This window comes from Phalacrocorax aristotelis, chromosome 5, assembly GCF_949628215.1.
Source record: "Phalacrocorax aristotelis chromosome 5, bGulAri2.1, whole genome shotgun sequence".
NCBI lineage: Eukaryota > Metazoa > Chordata > Aves > Suliformes > Phalacrocoracidae > Phalacrocorax > Phalacrocorax aristotelis.
The window spans coordinates 66,465,955-66,488,838 of NC_134280.1; the positions used below are offsets into that span (position 1 = coordinate 66,465,955).

The 22,884-nt window shown below is 38.9% G+C and overlaps 1 protein-coding gene across 1 annotated transcript in view; it reads right to left on the bottom strand.

Annotated features, from left to right (window-relative positions):
• The window catches only part of PRMT3 (protein arginine methyltransferase 3), a 72,132-nt gene that overhangs the window by 17,460 nt on the left and 31,788 nt on the right, over positions 1 to 22,884 (bottom strand). Inside the window, exons 11-13 of the mRNA XM_075094970.1 lie at positions 18,723 to 18,801; positions 13,462 to 13,649; positions 10,103 to 10,189 (exon numbers count right to left, since the gene is read on the bottom strand). Of these exons, the coding sequence (XP_074951071.1) occupies positions 10,103 to 10,189; positions 13,462 to 13,649; positions 18,723 to 18,801 (354 nt within the window). The remainder of the gene's footprint in view (positions 1 to 10,102; positions 10,190 to 13,461; positions 13,650 to 18,722; positions 18,802 to 22,884) is intronic.

Here is a 22,884-nt window from a genome sequence, read left to right on the forward strand (position 1 = left end):
TTCCTTTAACAACTCATAACCACCCATTCCCATATAGCTGTGTATGAAACCGATTGTTCAATTAAAAGTTTTATCAAAAGAAATAAGCTGGGCTTCTTCTATGCTAAAATACAGAGAGGGCGTGCAGGACCTCAGTGTAGCTCTAAGACCTTTCTGTAGAAAGCAAACAAGGAAGGAGGGAACCCAAGAGAAAGGGAAGCCTCAAATATGCAGCTGATCTAGAAAACCTTAGTGTAAAGAGCGGGTGGGCCTATGTCAGAGAGGAACCTTGTTCTTCACACCCAGTTTAATGATTTCTTCATGCCAGAAAAGGAGTTGACAGCTTCTTACAGCCACCTTACAGCTTTAAGCAATCTAGAAATTCAAAGAATAGACCATTATAGCCTTACTACGATGGTCTGGTTTCATTCATCCAGCACAGAGTAAGAATAAGTGTCAACAATTAACTCCTATCATGACATTTTAAATCCAAGTGTAACTTTTTTCGTTACAGCTCAACTTTATAAATATTTTCATGTTCAAAGTAGTCAGCTATTCTAGGGAGCAGCAAAATATATAATTTTCCAAAAAATCGGTCAATGCCACTGCGTCTTGAATAGAGGAAAGAAGTTTTCTTTGCCATTTACCATTTCCCTCAGCATTCTCCTGGAAAAACTGGCTGCTCACGGCTTGGGACAGGTATGCTCTTCACTGGGTGAAAATCTGGCTGGATGGCCGAGCCCAGAGAGTTGTGGTGAATGCAGTTAAATTCAGTTGGTGGCTGGTCACAAGCGGTGCTCCCCAGGGCTCAGTGTTGGGGCCAGACTTGTTAAATATCTTTATCAATGACCTGGATGAGGGGATCAAGAGCACGCTCAGTAAGTTTGCAGGTGACACCAAACTGGGTGGGAGTGTTGATCTGCTCAAGGGCAGAAAGGCTCTGCAGACGGATCTGGACAGGCTGGATCGATGGGCTGAGGTTAAACATGAGGTTTAACAACAAACCCATGCAACGCTCCAGGCTTGGGGAAGAGTGGCTGGAAAGCTGCCCGGTGGAGAAGGACCTGGGGATGTTGGTCAGCCGCCGGCTGAACATGAGCCAGCATGTGCCCAGGTGGCCAATAAGGCCAACAGCATCCAGGCTTGTATCAGCAATAGTGTGGCCAGCACCAGCAGGGCAGGGATGGGGCCCCTGTGCTCGGCACTGGTGAGGCCGCACCTTGAATCCTGTGTTCAGTTTTAGGCCCCTCGGGACAAGAAGGACATTGAGGTGCCGGAGCGTGTCCAGAGAAGGGCAACGGAGCTGGGGAAGGGTCTGGAGAACAAGTGTTACGAGGAGCGGTTGAGGGAGCTGGGGGTGTTTAGTCTGGAGAAGAAGAGGCTGAGGGGAGACCTTACTGCTCACTGCAACTGCATGAAAGGTTTCAGTGAGGTGGGTGTTGGTCTCTTCTCCCAAGTTACTAGTGACAGGACAAGAGGAAGTGGCCTCAAGTTACACCAGGGAAGGTTTATATTAGATATTAGGAAATATTACTTCACCAAAAGGGTCGTCAAGCACTGGAACAGGCTGCCCAAGGAAGCGGTTGAGTCACCATCCCTGGTGGTATTTAAAAGACACATAGATGTGGCGCTTAGGGATGTTGTGTAGTGGTGGAGTTGGCAATACTAGGTTAACAGTTGGACTCAATGACCTTAAAGGTCTTTTCCAACCTAGACGATTCTATGATTCTGTGTCACTAGCGACGTATTGGAGGATTCAAAGCTGCACCACAGTTCCAGTTATTTCTCCTCAGTGTTTTGTGAAAAGCTTTACATTAAACATTAGGATTTCTGCTTCTACATGTAGCAGCAGGAATCTTCCTTGAAAGAGCTATGAAAAAACTATTATCTGACTGCATTACAGAAGCCTATTCCAATACTCTCAGATGCAAGTGCTAGAGAAACATTAAACCAAAACACCCCCTCCCACATACCTTCAGGTATATTAGTGTAAGCATTGCACTACTATAGAAATGATCTGGTACCTCACATTAGTGTCTTGGGAAAAGAAAAAAGAAAGTCAGAAGTAAAGTACATGCAGATGATGCTTTCTACAATGTTATCTACAATCACAAAATCTCACAAATCTAAAAATAGCCTACACAAATCGAAGTTGAAATACCTGGTAATATAAAACTAACTAGAAAATTGTGGGTTTGGTCACTATCTTCTTTATAGGAATTTATATCTTCCCTTACATCTTCACTTTTGGGGTTTTAGTCATTACTTGGTGGTGGTTTTATGCGGAAATGCACCATAGATATATTTTATATTTAAGTACATTTCAGTGAAATAATTCTGTAAAAGTGAAGTTCAAAACATTTTCCTCTCATTTCACTTTCTAACACTATCATAAATTGCAGCAGCTATAACAGTCAATCACAAACTTCTATTAAATATGCAACACTTACAGAAGAAAGACATTTCCAGTGTTTACAGCTTGAAGGAAGATTAAGTCCTCCCTTCTTGTTGTAAAATTTAACACATGCAGCTAAGCAGCAAAATATAGGGGTAAAAAAAATCACTTCCAAGTGACATACTAGAAGCAATCACACAAGCATATTAAAATGGAATATAAGGCTGGCCAGATTTTTATTAAAGGTGGCATCTTTTTTGCAAGAAGTCAAACTAAAGAAAAGCAACAAGCAAATAACACCCCCGTAAATTGTAGATGATGTTTTACAACTACTGCCTGGTTTGTTTGTTTGGTTGGTTTTTTAAGCGTAACAATAACAGTCATTTCTTTCACTGCAGTTTTCCTCATCTTTTTGCTCCACCTTTGACAGCTCATTTACAACTTTACCCGCAACTAATCAGCAAGAACTTAAACCTTCTCTGGAAGAATCTTTCAAGTGCCAGTCTCTTGAACGCCATGAAAAAGGAAAACAAAAATAATGACTTCTAAACTGGTAATAAATAACTGCAACTCTAGCCTGACACATGCTCTAGCCTCAAAGGATGTTTAATGTTAGAAAACACTGCAGAAATATTATTCTTCTTCATGTAAAGTAACTTAAGGTCTTCATCCATCACTGAGGGTTTCTAAAATGTTCATGCAAACCTACTAAAAACTGTACATGAAGGACATCCTCCCAGTAAGATTCACTTGCCTTCAACATATTTTTCTTCCCACCCAGATACACTATTTTGAGCCTATTTTCCCCCCATTTTTTTCATGTAACACGTACCAAATACATTAAGATTACAAAGAGCCTTAACCTATGTAATAGGTATGTATTAGCATGCATTATTTATACTCTTCCACTCAAAGCCCTTAGCCAAAATGGGAAGAGCAAACTAAATTTTAATTCAAATATATCTGAATACTAAGGCTTTTTTCTGAAGAAAATGGCTGGCTGTACATGCAGCATTTTAACAGGATAAAACAAATGAGACTGCTCGACTCCTTATGAGAACTCGTAAAGGCAATTCACTTAGGAACAAGGAAATTAAAAATTATCATCATCTACAGTGAGTAATTTATCATTCTTGCTCTTCACTAGTATCATGTTCCAACAGTGAGTGGCTACAACAAATACAATTAGACAGCTGGCCACAGAAGTGGGAGATAATGTGCTTTTGATGGAGTTTACCCAAGCATGGAGATGGAATGTTTGTCATCCATGCAGCAGCGTTGCTGCATTTTTATCACCGGGAAAAGAAACCCCTCGCTATTAAAACCCAACAATTTTGTGTTTTAAAAAAAGACTACAGCAAAATCCAGATTCTTAGAGGCTACAAATAGCTAAATAGAGCGGGACAAATCCTGCTTTGTAACATGACAGCCTTTCCTTTAAACAGAAATCGGGCATTTAAGGTGCGTTTAACCATGGTGCCCAAACCCAGATCTCCAACTTTTAGCTTAAAAAAATTCAATTTCTCACCTAAGGTTGAAATTAAAGACTTATATAGAAATAAAGCCTTATATGCTCATACTTATTATTGTTGGCTCCCAAGTGGAAGACTGGACATTAAGAAATGTAACTGTCTAACATTTATGAAGATTTTAACAAGCAAAGATTTTTTTCCTTAGTCAAAATAATTTTCTCCAGTGAACTCAACTTCCTTTTTCCTCCTAAAGGTTTTAATACATCAGTCACGTCCTCTGGTTCATTATCCTTCTTTCACCCCCTTCCTCCCTCCCACTTTCTATACACATCCCCTGCTCTTTGACAAGATCTCCTGGGAGCAATGAAGAGATACTGCCATTTTCCTCCCGGGGGATATTGTTATTCCGCTAGGAAAGATCAACCTTGATGGACTCACAGGGGAAATGCTCGCTAACAAAAGAGAAAGTTTGTCAATTGATTTCTACACTGAGGGTAATCACCATTATATTTTATCTCAAAAGCTCACACAGTGATCAACTTAGAATACAATTAATGGAATATTTTCCTAGCAGCATCTAACTAACTGATATTAGCCAGATGTCTCATTAAAATCAGCGGTGACAAACCATGGCTCTTTACTAGGAAAATGCACTTTTGCAGGCTAATTAAATTTATTTTTGGCCATTATCTTCGTAAGACTGAAATCAAGTCAACTTGCACTAAAAGTGCTTTGAAACAATTTCATCCTTTGAAAATTTTCAACCTTTGAAAGCTAAAATAACAATAAACAAACTTAATGCCAGAAGATACTACTTTGTGGTAAAGCACAGGAAGAATAAATGAAAAATCAACAGAAAGAAAATACGTGCTCTGACAAAACCTTGACACCCCCCCTCCAATAACTTCTGAAAGACTAAGCACCACCTACAGTCACATTTAAAATGTTTGGGTTTGCTCAATCTCTCCATACTTCTCAAGTTCAAGCAGGAATTTTTTTTCTTGAGGACTTATTTAATTGCTTGAACACCTGGAAGAAAGACCTGTTTAGAGCATTAAGCATTTTTTTTAGGGATATGACTCAATAAATGCATTACAGGATCACCTGCAATATACTTAGGATGCACCTACAGAGAGTTATCAGGCTGATCTGTTACCACCATGACTTAATACACTGCTAGGGGTTTGTGGATTGGGTTTTCTTTTTTGTCATACAGAAGTATGAGAGTAATTTAAATTAACTTACAGGTAGAAGGACAGACAAATCAGGTATGTGCCAGTTAATTCTATGCGTTTAGATTTTGGGAACTGCTTCGCTTTTCTGTTTCACACAAGCTCATCACCAAGTCTGAGCATTGATGTCCTTAGTCCATTTACCTAAAAACAGTGAAGAGTTAGCCTACTGCCTACTGAACTGCACCGCTTTCAAACAACCTCTAGTACAATTAAGTGGCACTATCATACAACCAGATAATTAGCCAAGAGATCAGCAAGAAGGCCTTGAAACAGCAACAGCAGTGATAATATCTAGAAAGAAGAGAAATATCTATTTCAGCACTTGCATTATCAGTTTTCGAGAAGCAAAAGATTTGTAGTAAAACGTGACAAAGCAAAGTGGAGGAATGTCATGGTTTTAGCTGGGATAGAGTTAATTTTCTTCACCCTAGCTGGCACAGTGCTGGGCTTTGGACTTAGTATGAAAACAATGTTGATAATACACCGATGGTTTAGTTGTTGCTGGGCAGTGCTTGTACTAGTCAAGGGCTTTTCCAGCTTCCCGTGCTCTGCCGGGGGCACAAGAAGCCGGGAGGGGAGGGGGCACAGCTGAGGGAGCGGATTCAAACTGGCCAAAGGGAAATTCCATATCATGTAACGTCATGCCCAGCATGTTACCTGGGAGGGGCTGGCTGGGGGAGGGAGGCAGCAATCGCGGCTCGGGGATGGGCAGCGTCGGTCCGCGGGTGATGAGCGGTTGTATCACTTGTGTTTCTGGCTTTTTCCCTTTTATTATAATATCATTATTGTTATTATTATCGTAATCAATCATTATTATTTTATTCTAGTCATTAAACTGTTCTTATCTCAACCTACAAGATTTTTTTTGCTTTTGCTGTTCCGATTCTCTCCCCCATCCCACAGGGGTGGAGGGAGTGAGCGAGCGGCTGCGTGGTGTTTAGTTGCTGACTTGGGCTGAACCACTACAAGGGAAAAAAAAATTTAAAAAATAAAATCAAAGGATGAGGAAGAGGTGGGTGGCAAGTCCCAAAGGTCAGCATTAGGCTTGAGAAGCTAATCTTCTTGTGCTTCCCTCCAGCCAAGAAGAGAAAAAGCAGCTGTTCCTAACTGTCTTCTAGGTGAAGCTTTTCCACAGCCTTTATGAAATCCTCCCAGAAGTGTTTACCACAACAAATTCAAAGAACAGAAATAAAGTATGGGGAAAATAAAAAAAAAAGGTTAACTTCTCTGTTGAGGCTGAAAATAAACATGGAATTTCAAAGAGAATCTACTAAAGGGAAAGAAAAAAAAAAAGAGTGAGGAAAAACTAAGGTCAGATTTTAGAGATATTTAACATCTTGCCACAGAAATGAGAAGTGCAGCCTCTCCTGCCTGAGGGGTCCTGGGGGTGTTCCAACTCACAATCACAGCAGATGTGGCAATGAGTTGGTAAAAAGACCGCATTATGGCTCTGATTCCTGTCAGCTTTTACAACTTACGGTCCCATTACCACAGACATGCCAACAGGTTGATGGGAGGATGCAACAGACCCCAACAAGGCTTATGCCTCCAGAGTTGTCAGCTGAGAAGTTTAGCTCTTCAACAATTATGTTTCATACTCCAACTAGACGTGGCCACAACCCTTTTCTCTGCGTACTTGCTAAATTACTTCCCATCAGTGCGAAGCTTCTGCAAAAACAAGTTCTGCAACAGCAACCGTGCGTTCCATGCTGCTGACACGTTTCCATGCAAGAACGTCTGCCGTATACTCCTCTGCACCCCCGCGGTGCCTGGAAACCCGCTCCCCACAACCCGACGACACAGCGCTACCTAGTAGCTGATCTGCCATAGGCTCCACGAAACAACTACCACGTCACTGTGCACCTAAGCTTCCCACTTGTTTGGTTTTTCAAGACAGACCACTTAACGGAGCAAGTTCTCATTCTGATGGTAGCACCGGTCTGAAGTTCGCTTTGCTGTTGATGGCAACACTAGGAATCAGACAACCAAATCTGTTTTCCTGCTTTTATGGCACAGAAAGGAGTGAGAAAAAGCTGCTTTGAAATGAACTTCAGGTTGTGAGCTAACCCTGATATATACAAGCATATAAGGATGGATTTCCAAATGTCTATTTTTGTGAATTTTTTTTTGTAAATAAAGCAAAAATATTTTAAAATGTTCATATTTTTAAAAATGCAAAAATCAGTACGGACAAGTACAAAAAGCTAGATTGTGGGAAATATAAGCAGCTTTCTCTTTTTTGCAAAAAATGAAAAGCCAGTAGAACAATAAAACACGGATGCAAACAAGAAAAACATAAAATGTTGTTTTCAGAGGACAAATTGCAATCTTAAAGCATCTCCTCTAAAATTCTCAATATAAATAATGGACTTTTATTGTTCATTTACTGCAAGGTTAGGCAGCCTGATATGATGGATGAACTGTCAACCTCCAACTAAACTTCTACAATCCATCATAGAAAGAGTGGAAATTTCACTCAAAGTGTCAATAAACGTAAATGATGAAGTGCCAAATACTTTACAGAGTTCTGATCATTTTTTAGAACCTGCATTCACTGCGAAATTTCAGAAACACTGCTTTTCCCCCACTTCCCTCCCCTTCTCCCGGGAAGTCATAAGATGCAGGTGTACATCTTGATCTATATGTCAATGATACCATAGAACAGAAATGAAGTTTCTGTAAAGGTTTAGTGCCAGGGAAAACCATGTTTACAAAACAAGCTATTTCACTCTACGCAAACATCAAAAGAGATCACCAACATTTTGGAAAGATTTCTTTTTTAACTAATTAGTTATTCAGAAGTGGCCACATGAAGAAAGTTAACCCAGGGCTGCACTGGATCTTGCTCTGAACTCAAAGCTGACGCCACCCTGAGACAACTAGAATTATTCTACGGTTATATGACAACTACAAACAGGGGATTTTTTTTTTTTGTGAATGCATAATAAAATACATAGATTTCCATTTAACGAAAAACAAGAGGTTACTGTGTCGTTACTTAATTTGGAGATAATTGACAAATAATTATGAAGTATTTGTACATAGCTACTAACACTAATAACAATGCTTTAAATTATATACATGGGAAAGCTTCACTTCGTAACACCAACAAGTTCTTATGCATCCTGTCATACGGCAGAAGTGGTGTCAAATGCAGCAGCATGAACTAACACGCAGATCCATCCAAAACCAGGTGTTACATTGCTTGACACAGATATCCAAGATTTTGTTATCAGCTTAAGTGTTTACATTACACAGCAACACATTCTCTGCACCCACATCAGAGGAAGCCTCCATCTCTTCTTCATACAGGCACACAAAAGCCAAGTACACCAGTCGTAGCAGACTTAGCACAATACATTAAAAATTAGCTACCAGTTACCCCTGTGGACTGGATTCTGTGATGTGCTGCGACTTAAAGCTAAGCATGAAACTCCCAGCAGAAGTATCACAACACACTAGGACTACAAACATTTTTGGTTTTACTACAGATCTCAGAGCCTAATACAAACTTTTGTCAAATTTGATTTGACAAATTTTGTCAAATTTAATAAATTGGTAGACAGCATTCGTAATTGATGTTGAATGTGGAAGCATATTACTGCAATCACAAAATCTGTAAAAATCAGGTCATCCCGCCTTAGTTTATAATTTAGTGTTTAAAGCATTCATCTAAGCACCACCAGACTTCCTCATCTGTACCTCATCTCTATCCCAACTGCCCTGCCTCATGGCAACACTACAGAAGTCTTTCACTTCGATTCTTTTCTTCCCTATTCCAACAAAGCAAGCAAGCTGTGCATCTTAAGTCAAATCAAAACGTTATCCTCACATAGGTTCCAATCTAAATACTTCTAAATATTCATGTTGGAATACATAAATTTTTTTTAAGATTTAAACATATTCATAACATCTTTATTTCAGAAGTCACACCCTTAACATGAATGATGTTTAATAAAAATATTTAGCTATCTTCCTTGACTTATACTTCAAAGACAGAATGCAAAACACACAACATAAATTGCAGAAAAAAATAGGGGACATTTTTCACTAATACAAAAATCAGTGTTTCTCTCTGTTTTCTTGTAACTACAAGATACTAAATAACCGAGAAAAGCAGCCACAAAATGAATGCGTATTTATCTAAATTCATGCTAAACAACTTAGGCACAACTTCAAAGAAGTGTTTGAAAGGTGCCCTAGTACTGAATTGTCATTTAATTCTAAAGCTCAGACTGAAGACTTTTTTTTCTTTTCTGTCTTTTCATATTGACTGGTGTTTGACAGACAAAAAATACTCCATTGAGTGAGATCAGCCTCAGATTTGCTGGAGGTTCTTCACCCAATTTAATGCAGCATAGTCTGTAACACTAAGATGAATAAGCTTGCGTTTGCTGTAATTTGAACTCCCCTCCAATCAAATTCCACAGCCTTCCTAGAATTAATGTTCTTTTGAATACAAGTCATATTAACTGACATAAAGTAAAAATACTAACTTGCACACAACAAATAAAGCAGATGCAGTAAACCCCCTGGTTATCAGATTGAGATGCTAATGCTATTTTTCCCCTGCCCCTCAGTCTTCAGATGTGAAGTTCATGAACTTCCCTGTTTGAGAAAGCATGTTTGCCACGAGCTGCTATATGTTTATTACATGAGCTACCATCTACCTTTCCCGTATCTATTGTTTTTCACATTTTTCCTACCCTCAGAAAAACTCTTGAGCACAGTGGTAACAATGTGTCTGAACATAAAACTTATTTCAGAGCGTGGGCTAGAGAACAAAACAGAACCACCCCAGCGGTAAGGCTCCTTACCCTGCCCCTTCCTCATCTACCTGTATTATGCTGTACACTATTACTGGAGTTTTACACCCATCTCTCTTTACAAAAACGGCTCATTTGACACCTCTCTACGGCAGAAATGAATGTTTGAAGCTAAGGACTGATGATAAATGAAGCTTAATTAATGCCCTGTCTGTTAGCCCAATGCGATACCAACCATATAGGAAGTTGTCTTACCGTACACTTTGTGCTTGCTGTAATGGTCAGGGTGAAATCTGAAGAGAATTCTAAGTCTGGAGTGGATGCAGTATTACAGTCAATATGCTGTCGAAAGGAATAATACATTTCTGTCAGTAACAGTGCTGAATTTAAATTAAGATCTTCCTTTGGATGAAGGTTGTTTGGTTGCTCCCACAATAAAACTCTTCTAGGGGATCAGGAATTCAGCTCTCCAAAAATGGGAGGAGACTTAAAAACTACCTAGTCCCACCTGGACACTGACAGAAGAACTAAAAACCTCTATTCCCCAAAGGCCAAAAATAAACACATGCTTTGACTACCTAGTTCCATGCTGCTACTACAGTGGTTCACTCTCTTCAAGAAAGCTGCTCTTGATGACTGCTGTCCATTGCTGAGATGAAGTAGCTTTCACAGGCGTCGTCACCTGTTTCACTCCTTGTAAAGTACAGTATCAAACCGAGATTGGTTAAAACTGGACTTTTTTGATTTGCCCATTTGTCAACTTGGTGTTGACCAGAACCCCCAAATTCTTCTCTGCAGAGCTGCTTTCCAGCCAGTAGGCCCCAGCCCCTACTGGTGTGTGAAGTTATTCCTCCGCCCCCAGCCGCAGGATTCTGCGTTGCCCCGAGCCCTCTGCACAGGACTCCCGCTGGCCCATTTCTCCAGCCTGTGGAGGTCCTTCTGAATGGCAGCACAACTGTGTGGCTTATCAGCATGTGAGATACCAGAGTGACACAGCAGAGCAGAAAAAGCACATGGGGCAGAGAACTGCTTTGCTATTTTAAAAATAACACAGAAAAATGGCATCCAGGGTAACAGTTGTAACACTGCCAAATATAATTGCAACTTGCACATCAATATTCTGATTTTTTAATTTATATATACAAATCTAAAATCAGAGTTTTTCAAGAGCAATGAACTTCAGTTTTCAATTGTTCATAAAAATCCCACCACATTTTTTTACCGTATGAAGTTCTTTAGTTTAGGTACTCAGTTAAAACGCGCATATACTGCTGAAGTTAAATGTCATATACATTATTAACCAATACTTTTTGATGTAGCCTTGTCTTTCTTTAGGGAATGTTTTGCTTCTTGAAAAGTTACATTATAAACTATACAAAACAAGGAGCAGCTAAGCTGAGCAAACACACCAAAATATCTGCTGTAATAATCACATGATAAATTGGGACATTTTTAAGCTTTCTCTCAAAAATATAATCCATTTGTTTTGTGGAATGGCTATTGATTAAAACAATTTACTTATAATGCCACTGTTGCCCAACTCATTAATTTTACTACTTTATACCATAACTCCGGCAAACGAGCTCACGCATCTCATGCATTGACTTCAGGTTATTTTAAAAACCATGATTGCTACTGAGAACAAATGGCTATGAAACCACTAAGCTTAACAATTATGAGAAATGCTGCACGATGACAAAATTGGCTAAGCACCTATACCCGAGCTGGGCGGTGACTGCTCATGACAGTGTATGTTGCAAAGGGACACGTACTATTACCAGTAAAGCATTTTGCTTCTAAAACAACAGCAGGTTATAGACTGCATTGACCACATTTAACTATAGCTACTGTTATCACACTTGCCAGATACTGTTTTAATTTATTTGTTTGCCTACCAATCTGACAGAACTCACCCATGCAGCTGTTAATTTAGAGCACGTTGTATGTTCCTCGTTTTCTGTACACCAGACTTGACCTATTTGCAAGAAGTATTCAGCTACACTTCCACGTGAATCAGAACATGCAAAATGTTATTAAAAAATGCCAAGTGAGGAAAGCACCTACGCCTCACTCATTGCACAATCAAACCTGTCAGATGGCTAACAATTACGGCGTCGGATTCGTGATCTCAGAACCTCTGTTTTGTGCACATTCATTCGCTATGGGTGGAATTTATCTTCCCTGAAACAACAGGTCTACAAAGTATACCTCAAGAACCAAGTTGATCACTCTACCCTCTCCTTACACTCAAGGGAAAACCACTGTAAGCCTCAAGTCACACAACTTAGAGGTAACCTTAGGAATTTTATTCCAGACTCTAAAGGAAGTCTAGTCAACAAGCTCAGGGAATAAAATCTAAGACACATCTGTAATGACTTTATCATCTATAAATAAAGAATGCTGAAGTAAAAAAAGAAAGTAGAGATGCACAAGAAGGCCAACAGAGTTATTCAAGTTAAAGAAATATCAGTGTCAGCACTTCTTACGTTTGAATAGCCAATTTAAAATACTAAATACCTTTATATGTCCCCTTAATAAAATTAGAAGCAAGAAAAGCTTAAATAATTTGCAGCAGGATATACTTACAACAAAACTGTACCTCACCTGTTATGGCTTTTGTGGGCAGGACGACAACTGCCCACAGCAAGTAGTTTCTATGCTGGAAGAGACTGAACTACCCTCAGTATGGTGTCAACTTCAGTGATGAATTATGTAATCCCATTTTCTTCTACATAAAATAGGATAGGAATGCATTTAAATAGAGATTACCTCTTCACTAAACAGGCAACTCCCACTGAAGGGCAGTAATATTACTGCCTTGTTTTAGAATAGAAAAGTAACTATATGAACAATAATTAGAACACCATTGTGACAAAAAAATAATTGGTTTTTAATAGTCCTAGTCTCAATTTGATCAAATTATTACTAAAGTTCACCAGAATTTCTAACTAGTCAGTGTTCTGGACTTGTATCTTGTCATGTAGGTGTTCTCTCATGAATCTCTACCAGCTTTGCTGCTATTCCCCATCACAAAGCTGCCATAAAAAAAAAGACAACACAGAGAAGCACACATAAAATTAATCCAACGAGTACTGCAGAGAGCACTGTTGCCTTGTCAGACATGGTCATTCTGTTGGATGAAGCTATGGGTGACAGTGAGTGATCCTCCAATGAAAGATCTTTAAAGCCAGCTAGCTTGACACAGAAATAGACAAGGAGCCCCCCTGCAAGTCAGTACGCTGACTGAGGTGAAGAGGGAAACAAAGAAGAAGAAAAGACTCTATATTCCAGGGTTGGGGTTTCTTTGTGTAGTTTAAATTTCAGTTACTCAACCTGTAACTTATTAAAATGCAAGTAAATTTGGGTTTGGGTAAAAGAAAACGTAGAACAGAAAAATCTCAACATGGGAAGATTACTTTATTAAGAGCTCAAACTTGGTAAAACAGCAGCAATTAGTACAATTCTTAGAGTCTTAACACCAAGAACCTTATTGTATTTGTATCATTTTGAAAATGCCAAAACTTGTATGCATGCGCGTGGGTATTTTTTCCCCTCCTCCATTAAAAAAAAGGAAACTTCTAATCTGACTACTAAAAATTCAAGAAGTATGGTACCTTAATGACACTGGCTGTAGATATCAGTGTGTTTGGATCCAGCACCTCCACAACAGCTTCTGGAATTACAGCCTTCTTCATGCAAGACATGTCAAAGCCATACACATCTTCCCAGAAAAGTAGCTTGTCCACATGTTTATTCATATCCCCAACAGCTACTAGACTAATGGTGCAAATGTCAGGATAAACTGTAACAAGAGAAACAGATCAGTGACATGTTATTTTAGACATGCATAAAGAGAAAATAAATTTTAAAAAGTCCTCTGTATGTGATTAACATCTTAAAAGAATAAAAACTTTTCCAGCTCTTGAACAAGACACTTTTTCTTAGTCCCATTTGTCCACAGAAGAGAGTAGACATTGGAATTTAATTTTCCCACACTGCTCTGGTGACAGTATTTCCTGTTCATGACAAACTTTCTTTGTAGTTGAATCCCACTGCCAGGAAATGACTGGAAACTTAATGTCCGAAAAAATTATTTGGAACATCCTACTCTGGCTTCTAGACAGAAACGGACCTAAAATGTATCTAATAACTGTAGACAGACACCCAAAGGAAAATTCAGGTGAGGGCTTTGCAATAACAAGAAACCTCTGTGAAAAGACCTTACTCCCAGAAAAGAGCAAATATTCTTACTTAAGAGTTTTATTCCTGTTTCTTATCAGCTCTGGCTGGTACTTGCCTTACAACCTAAAAAATTATTTCTGGGTACTGGAAAAGAATAACCACTCTTCTATCTGCATCTAAAGAGTACAGAAGTGACCCAACAGACAGAACTTCCTCATCAATTCCCCTGCCAGTTGTAGGACGACAGCTATCATTCTTACACTGTCTTCACATCTGTGCTTTCCCTTCTCCTAAGGATATCTTCAGAACAAGTACCTTTTTACAGCTTCTCCAAATAGAGGTGGAAAACTGGCGTTTCCCTTTTGAACAGCTGCCTACAGCAAAGCCAGTCAATATCTTGGCATTCTCTATCCACTACTGATTGGAAAAGATGCAAAGAGCAGCTGCTATGATGGCTGTCCATAGCACTATCAAATAGTAAGAGAAGCTCTATTTATATTTAGCTAGGTGTTTTTCCACAAAAAAAAATACCCATGTTTTGTCTTTAGAGTTTTAAAGCCTTTTAAGCCACATATATTTAATTCTTGATCTGGCCTCAGAGCAAAATGTCTACTAATAAACACCTTATTTTATTTTATATTGATACTCGACTGTGGCAGCGTTACGGAAGCTAAGTTTCTTTTTTCCTCCCCAATCTGATGAACTGTAAAATTAATTTTGTCTTCAGCTCTGCTTGAAATTGTAGCTTATCAAAGTGCGTATGCAGAAATCACTGGCATAGCATGGCAAGCCAGAAAAGCAGTATTTTTTGCTTTGTAAAATGCTGAAGATAGAAACAGCAAATTGAAATTAGACCTTTTATATAGGGAGAGTAGATTTAGCCTAAAGGAAAGAATCTTATACATATTAATGATAAAGAAGAGTCTTCTCTGAGAAGGTTACCCCTCCCATTATGAAGGCAAAGTCAGCAACCACCTCTACATTTGGAATGACTAGTTTATACAAGATATGAACTCCTGCTGTTTTTCTCCCTTTCTGTTTAAAACAAAATAAATATCAGAAAGCTTAAACTGGAATCCCATTGGTAAGCTATCAGCATCCCTACTTTGCAGATGAGGAACTCAAAGCAGCAAGTTTCTCCAGGACCAGCCTACAATTAACTCCAGCAGTAAAAAGACAGTTTCACGAAAATCAAAACAGGAAGGTGTTCAAACTGTCTTGTCTGAAACAAATCATTTGGTTCCAGCACACCTGACAGATGTCACATATGTAAAAAAAAAAACCACAAAAACAACAAACCACAACATCTGGTGGTAGGAGTGTTTGCAAGTAGTTTCTGGAGCCATCAATAAGGGATTTCCATTTCTCACAGCTTTCATATTGCTGTTTACTAACTAGTGTGACAACTGCATCATATTCAGCTTTACCTCCCAGCAACTCAAACCTTTAAGAGTCACCGCTGATGCTCCAAAAATTAAAACCGGTGTGAAACAGACAACAAAAGCAAGCGACTACAGCCTTTGAAGGAGTATTTTTCAGGGTAATGCTCTTAGGATGCAGGGGTATGGTGAGAAGAGGGGTGAAAAGAGACTAAAAATCCCTAGTTACAGGATACGCTAGCAAACGAAAATTAAAACCACAGCAAAACCTGATGAACTACTTTATAACTTTCCTTCCTTGGATTGGCCCACAGTTCTGGGACATTCTGTTAACAGAAAAAAGCTTACCATGGCTATCAAGTGTGAAATATTTGAGTGGGACCATAATCAGTTTTTATCAGATCTCTTAATCCACAACAGCAAATCCTTACATCAGCAGTGGAACTCATGATCTGTTCTACAAAGTGCTTAAGAACAAGATAAAAATGTAAACACTAATGCTCTAATCTAATCAGCATTTTTAGTTTAGCCTATCAATAGCAACAAAAAGGCAGACAATGCCTGTTCAGACTTGACAAAAAGGAATCGGTGTTCCACCAACAGGGCACAGGCAAAAGACTACAGCAATACATTAACTTCCGAATTCACAAACCCACCCACGTCCAGAAGCATGTGCTATACTGGAGTTAGACTGGAAATGTAAGCATGTTATCTAAATATCAGCCTAAATCATCTAAAGGCTGTAGATTTTTAAGTGTTTAAAAGCATCTGCTTAAAATTGCATTTGCCATTTCCCCCATTATCCTCAACCTTCCTGGAAATCCTCTGCTCCTTCTGCAACCCTGTAACAGTTCCCTGTGCAATGCTGACAGACTTGTCATTTTTTTCCTGATTAAGCTTATAATTTAATAATTATTCCTTCTCATAGGTGAAATGAACAAAATGCTGATTGGACAAAAGCACATACTCCTCAGTGCTCTCACAGATTCATCGTTTTGACCATCTGTGTCCTTCTCGACTCAGTGCCCAGAAGTCATCTGTCACTAGTAACAGCTCACGTGGTGAACGGAATACGATGGGAAATCCTTCATCCCTTAGCAATGCCTCACAAACTTCAGGACATTGAAGGGTAAGGCAGCAATCCTCCGGATATACAGAAATATTTCCAAGTATATGCCATCATGATTTTGACGTGAACAAGCAAGCAGTATTACGTTTTGAATGATGCCCTCCTTACCTATGTCACCCCCTCACTAACAACACGCTGCACTCCAGCGTATGCAAAAATCTATACTCGAGCAAGTAACAGCTCTAGAGAACAAACAGATGGGTCCTGGGCAGCAAGAATTTTATGTTCCCAAATAAAGCTATTATATACTGCACCTATTACCCTAGACAGTTTGGCATAATCCACCACAGCATGCCAATAGGCTAAATTGAAGTAACGACGATATGACTGACTGAACACAAATCTAGATATTTGGATTCTATTCCCGGCTCAATTACTGAAAGATTTGACGAAATCACAGCTGCTTCTATTGCTTTTTTCAGCTTTCAAACAGTCCCTGTAATAATGATCTTGGGCTCAATAGTACAAAGTGGCTTGAGACAAAATTAAGCTTTATGGCAGACTCAGGAGTTTCTCTGGTAAGACTCCATCGCAGAACAAGCTCTTAGTTTTGGCTCATCTGAATTTGGATACGCCCAGAGTTCTGCTGCTATTCATTTACACCACAGAAGTCTCTGCCTTGCTGTGCCGATTGCTGAGCAACTTCCTCACCAATCTCAGGCACAGTCGCTTACCTGCTATACAAGCTGGCAGAAGTGCAGTAATTGTACGTGTCTTAAGGAAACAGCGTTCCACCTAAAATGTGGCCGTACCAGTCGGCGAGTGTACGATACTGTATGCTTTGTGAAGAGTCAAACAAGGGCCCAAGACCATTCTCAGACCGCAAAGAACAAGTGTCCTGCAGAACCAGCATACTCTGTTTCTCAAAGGCCACTTTGGGAGGCACAAGCCACTAGCAAACTTACCGACAATACAGAGAACAAAACACTACTGCAGTTTCAATAGAGGCCACAAATTTCTGGCCCTTTTCAGAAGGCTTTGGAAGTAGTAGCTAAACACAAAATGATTCCTTACAATTTTAGGGGATGTCCCCAAATTGAATTATATTGCAATGTAGAATGATCAGCATGTATCTATACGGAGCACACCACAATTCTGTTCCAGATCTGGCTGGACTATTCTACATTACTGAAAATGAAAAAGCTCTTATTCTTTCAAGTGGCTTCTAAATATTTTAACACACAAACAGTAATCTCTTGCTTGTTTATTCAGCTTTGTGACCAAATGTTGAAAAATTGCATAAAACCCCTTTTTCTGCTGCACTCTGTAGCACACAAAAGCTCACTGCAATCCAAGGGAAGCACTGCAGCGAGCACTGTTACACAGTCATTAATCCAATCATTAAGTCAGTGTAGTGAAACTAACTATGTGCATGGTTAGCACAAAAGGGGGGGAAAAATCCAGACTGATAACTACGATTGAAAAGGTCAATATGAAATACAATACTGACAAAGGAATTAAGTGCAAGGAACAAAGCCTATGTGGAGCTTGGGCAGAAAACTGCATCACATGAGGAATAAATATTTACAGGCATTTAAACACTGCTTAAGATGACACTACCTAAGCTACTTAAAAGGATAAAAGAAGTCTGCTTCAAAATAAATCCTTTTTGTTCTGTCACTTCACTACCCTCCAACCAGGAAGAAAAAGGGTATATACTCACCAGGATAGACTAAATACACTGAACTGAGACAATGTAAATCCATTAGTTATTTCACGTGGCTTCTTGTGTTTGAAGCTATGTCCTCCCCACACAAATTCCCTCCTCCAGGAAAACATCTTACCGACTTTTCCTCCAATTCCTCGTAGCTTACTCAAACAGCACTACATCCTACAGAATAAAACTTCTTTTCCTCTGTCCATAGCTATGCAGAAACTGGGATTTCAAGAGGGGAAAATGAATGCCCACATGTGTAGGAAGAAGTAGGGAGGAAAAACTTAGACTGTACTTAAGGATAAGTAACCCCCTCTATTCTTAAAAACACCATTACTTGAGACCTTGGTACCCCATCTAGCGTTCCTCTATTACCCATACAGTAAATTAATGCCTTGAAGCTCATATTAATGGAAACATTTTTCATTTAGACTGGCAACTTTCTCATCCGTGCATAGCTTATTCTAAGTCTCTGAGTTCATTTAGTTCCCCCCCAGAGCTACATTTATTACAAGAATTACGCATACCAACCTGAGCCTCCCTCTGCCAGGTACTTGTCCTTCGCATAGATGACAGAATCCAGCATTGACTCAAAGAGAAGGAAATAACCCTGTTTATAGAAAAGAGAAAGAATTTAGATATTATTACACTTCTTGCATAGCCTATTTAATCAATCTACAGATAGGACTTTATCTACACAGTTTAAGAACTTTATATGCCCATATACCTCAAAGCCAGAAACCAGTGAAATTCTCGACAGTAGCATTGTCACTTCAAAACTTTATTAATATATCGAGATTAAGTATACAAAAATATTATTAATATATCTAAATGTATCTATAAGATATAACTATACCGAGTATCATCTTTCATTTCCCAAACTGCAAGTATCTAGCACCTACTAAATTAATGAACTATAGGCAATAAATATCCAGTCTACACTAACAATTACCTGATAGAGTCATATAACATCAAAAGAAATCAAATTGAACTCACACCAAGTGAAAAGCTGTACATATTGACTGTACAGTAATAACTCTGAGGCGCCATACAAAAAATACCCCAAGAAAACCCCTTCCCACTTAGAACTGCAAGTAACATTAAAACTATTGTCAGAGAAACACCGAGTAGCATGCATCTTCGCTGCTTCACATCTGCAGCTTCATGGTGCCCTGTACCAGCTTGGGCAATGCTCACAAAGGCAGGTGGAAATAAATCATATACCGAGGGCTTGGGTTCCCTGGATGTTCTACATCATTTAGCAGCACCTGAACTTGGAACATTCGCAGGATAAAAAAAAAAGGTAGTAACTGGATTTGCATAGTATTTTTAGTGTTGGGATTAATTTAGAATAACTTATTGTCAATTTAATCGCATCAGATGTTTTTTGAAACAGAAAAAGCATTTCTTTAAACATTTCTGCATTATAAAAACATAAAGCAGTACTATATAGAAGCAGCTTTTTATATAACATCCAGTTTCTCAACTATTTTTAAGTAAAATGCAAATTTCTGAGACATTTATAGCCCTTCGTTTTCCAATTGATTTACCAAGTTGATGCCCTTCCTGACTTCCAAGTTCGAGTATGATCATTATTCTTGCTGAATATTATGACAAAACTTCATCCACATCCACATTCTTACAACATCAAATCAATTACGACAAACCATACCAATATTCATTTGGGATTTTCGCTTCGCATCCTAATTCTCATTTTGTTTAAAACACAGCTTAGCCGTATGGCTTGATTTATACACCGATTGCCAGTAGGAAAGAACAAAAAAGGCAATTAGAAGTCCAGATTTCGGACCCACGGTCCTACGAGCCCGGTCAGCAGTGACCGAACAAAGCAAGGCTAAGAAGATTTTGATCTTCATCTTCCCTACGCTTCCGTATTTGTACAATCACGGGGATTTTTAGATTTGATTTTTTGAAGTCATCGTGCCACACAACTGAAGACAGACAGCACTGCATGGGAACTGCTCCACTAAGATACCAAGGTTACTTCAAGTTTATGCCATCTTGGATGCTTATTTTACCTCTTAGAACAAAATAACAAGTTCAGAAATGCTTATACATGTCACCATCCATACTGCAGCCTCCAAAACTGAAAACAAAACTAGAACAGCAGAAACCTGAAGCATGACATTTGTATTCAACAGGAGCATAGTTTGAAAATAATGAAAATGCCCTTCTCAGCCTGATCCTTCTGGTAACAGGAGAGCGCTCTACTGGACACTTTTCTTCCAATTATTGCCTTTTCTTCCACTTTACTACCTAACTTTTATTAAGTCCTCAGAATAAAGTCCCAGAATGAAGACTGCTTTGTGAGCAATATGATTTTTCAGTAAGCTTTGCAAAATGGTTGAAAAAGGCAGGAGCTCCAACTGCATCAGGCAGAGATGCTTCTACGCCTACAGCAAGCCAAAAGCATGGAATGGAACCAGAGTTTTCTTTTTCTCGTTCTTATTCTCACAGCTTTAAAAATAGAATATGTTTGGTTCATAAAAAAATTCTTTTCAGATGCTTTTAACTGAAAATGAGTTGTTCTCACAGTGCTTTAAATGCGACCTCTAGGACAAATCTTAAGACTAGTTACCAGCAAGAGTCAGTAAGTTACAAAGTGGCATTTTTGCGGATCAGCTCTTCATTTATTTCTTCCTGCCTAAAACGCCCATCATCTACAATGCCTGCTGAACAAGTGCAAGGAGTACAGCTGGAAAACAAACCTTCTCATGAGAAATACGGTGAAATTCTCCCCGTCCTTTCCCCGACCTTTCCACTCTGGCACCACTGGTTCTCCCCACCGCTTCCCAGTTCTATCTTCCTCCCCCCAGTTTATTATAGCATTCCTGTAAGTTACATAAACCGTCAATGGTACTGAATCAAGTCGTTTATTACTTATACTGAAGCGTTTTGCTCACTGTGCTGTGCTCATCTGTAGTGTAATTTAGAATGTAATTTCACAGGCTGCTGCCTCACCTGTAGGGGTGCCATCTGGAAAGAAAATTATACCTGACATCTTTTCCCCCGTGATGCTGTGGGGCACTCTTGCTTCCACCCCAATAATGTTCAGGGTTTTGTTTTTTTCTTAAGCCTGTATTAGCATCCTCAAAATTAATTACTGCAAAGAGATCTCTAGGATACAGATCTGTGAGCCGAATATTAATAATTCAATCTTGCTAGTGGTTAAACTAAGACACATAAAATGTGACAGGTTCTCTGTTCAAGACAAACTGAATACACAGCATACCTTAAACATTATGCTGTCAGATTTTGCATTTTCTACTGAAAAGCTGGCCATTTCTTTCTCAAAATGAACATGAAACCCCTTATTCTTAATATTTTCCAAGCTGAAATGAAATGGTTGCTCTCCAGCTAACAGATACACATATATACAGATTTGGACACGAACAGAAATACACAGCACTATGGAGTTACTCTCTTCAATCATCCATACATCTGTCCTGTGCCATCTCCGCCCAAGAAGTCAGCTATCAAAAATGCATGAGCGCACTGACAAATCTGAATCCAGAGGAATGTCACTACATTTCTTATATATCCTTTATATCTGTATTTTATGTTTGAAACAGATTTATAAAAGGCTCACAAAACTTTGATGGCTTAATATCCCACCTTGTTAGGTTTGCCTTGATTATTCAAATACTCTACAGCACTCTAATATTTATTTTAATCCAAAGCTACATAAAAATATTTTACCAATCAATCAAAATGTAAGTATAGGAAGTTCTTTTTATGTTAGTGCTTCACTATTCATCATCATATTCTTCATGGAGAAAAGAGATTAAGCTCTTTAACAGCATCAAGACACAAGAACAACACTGAATGTAGAATACTCACCTCATTGTGTGAGGTATACCTCATTGTGTGGAGAATACTAAAGAAAAATGCTTTGTTTAAAACACAATTGAACTAAGATATTAAAAATGCCTCTTCATGTACATTTCCCTTAGCCATTCCTACCAAATTCCTTAGCAGAACTTGGTTTGCCTTCATGTATTTTCTACTTATTGGCGAAAGCCACATATATTTCAAAAAGTTATATTAGCAGGTTTACAACAGCAAGAAGTAGCAGAATCTGTAGTACAGCAGAAAAAAAGCATGGAAGGATGGAATTGAGAAGAAACGTTTAACTGCTTGAATAACCATTGTGTTTCCCCCCGCCTTATATCAAAGACCCATTTTATTACTTTCTGTAACATAACTGAACCTGGTCTGGTACTCCAGACTCCACAAGGCCCAACGCTGAATATTAAATGAGATGAAAGGCAGCTATCATATCACCAGCCCAGGGAGTGGACTTTTTTTTCCCCCAATCCCCATCCACATAAAAAACAAGTGCATTATTTTCCTAAACTGAAGTTTCTGACTACAAGGTTTCCATTGTACTACATAGTAAAACAAGTTACAGAGGGTATGTAAATCAGATTGGACAACGGATTCAGATTTAAAACATTGAATGTAATCTTGATAAAATGTAAAACTGATGCCACCCACTCGATTTTGTGAAAAATTACTTTTTAGTTGACAAAATCCCCCCCAAAACCTGTGGTGCATTTACATGAGAAGCAGCAGCTACATGTGAACTCTTCTGCATGCTCTGCTGCAGCACCATTTCCCTCACGCTAAGTCAGCCTTCATGCTCGTCTCGTATGTATGATTTAATTAAAAA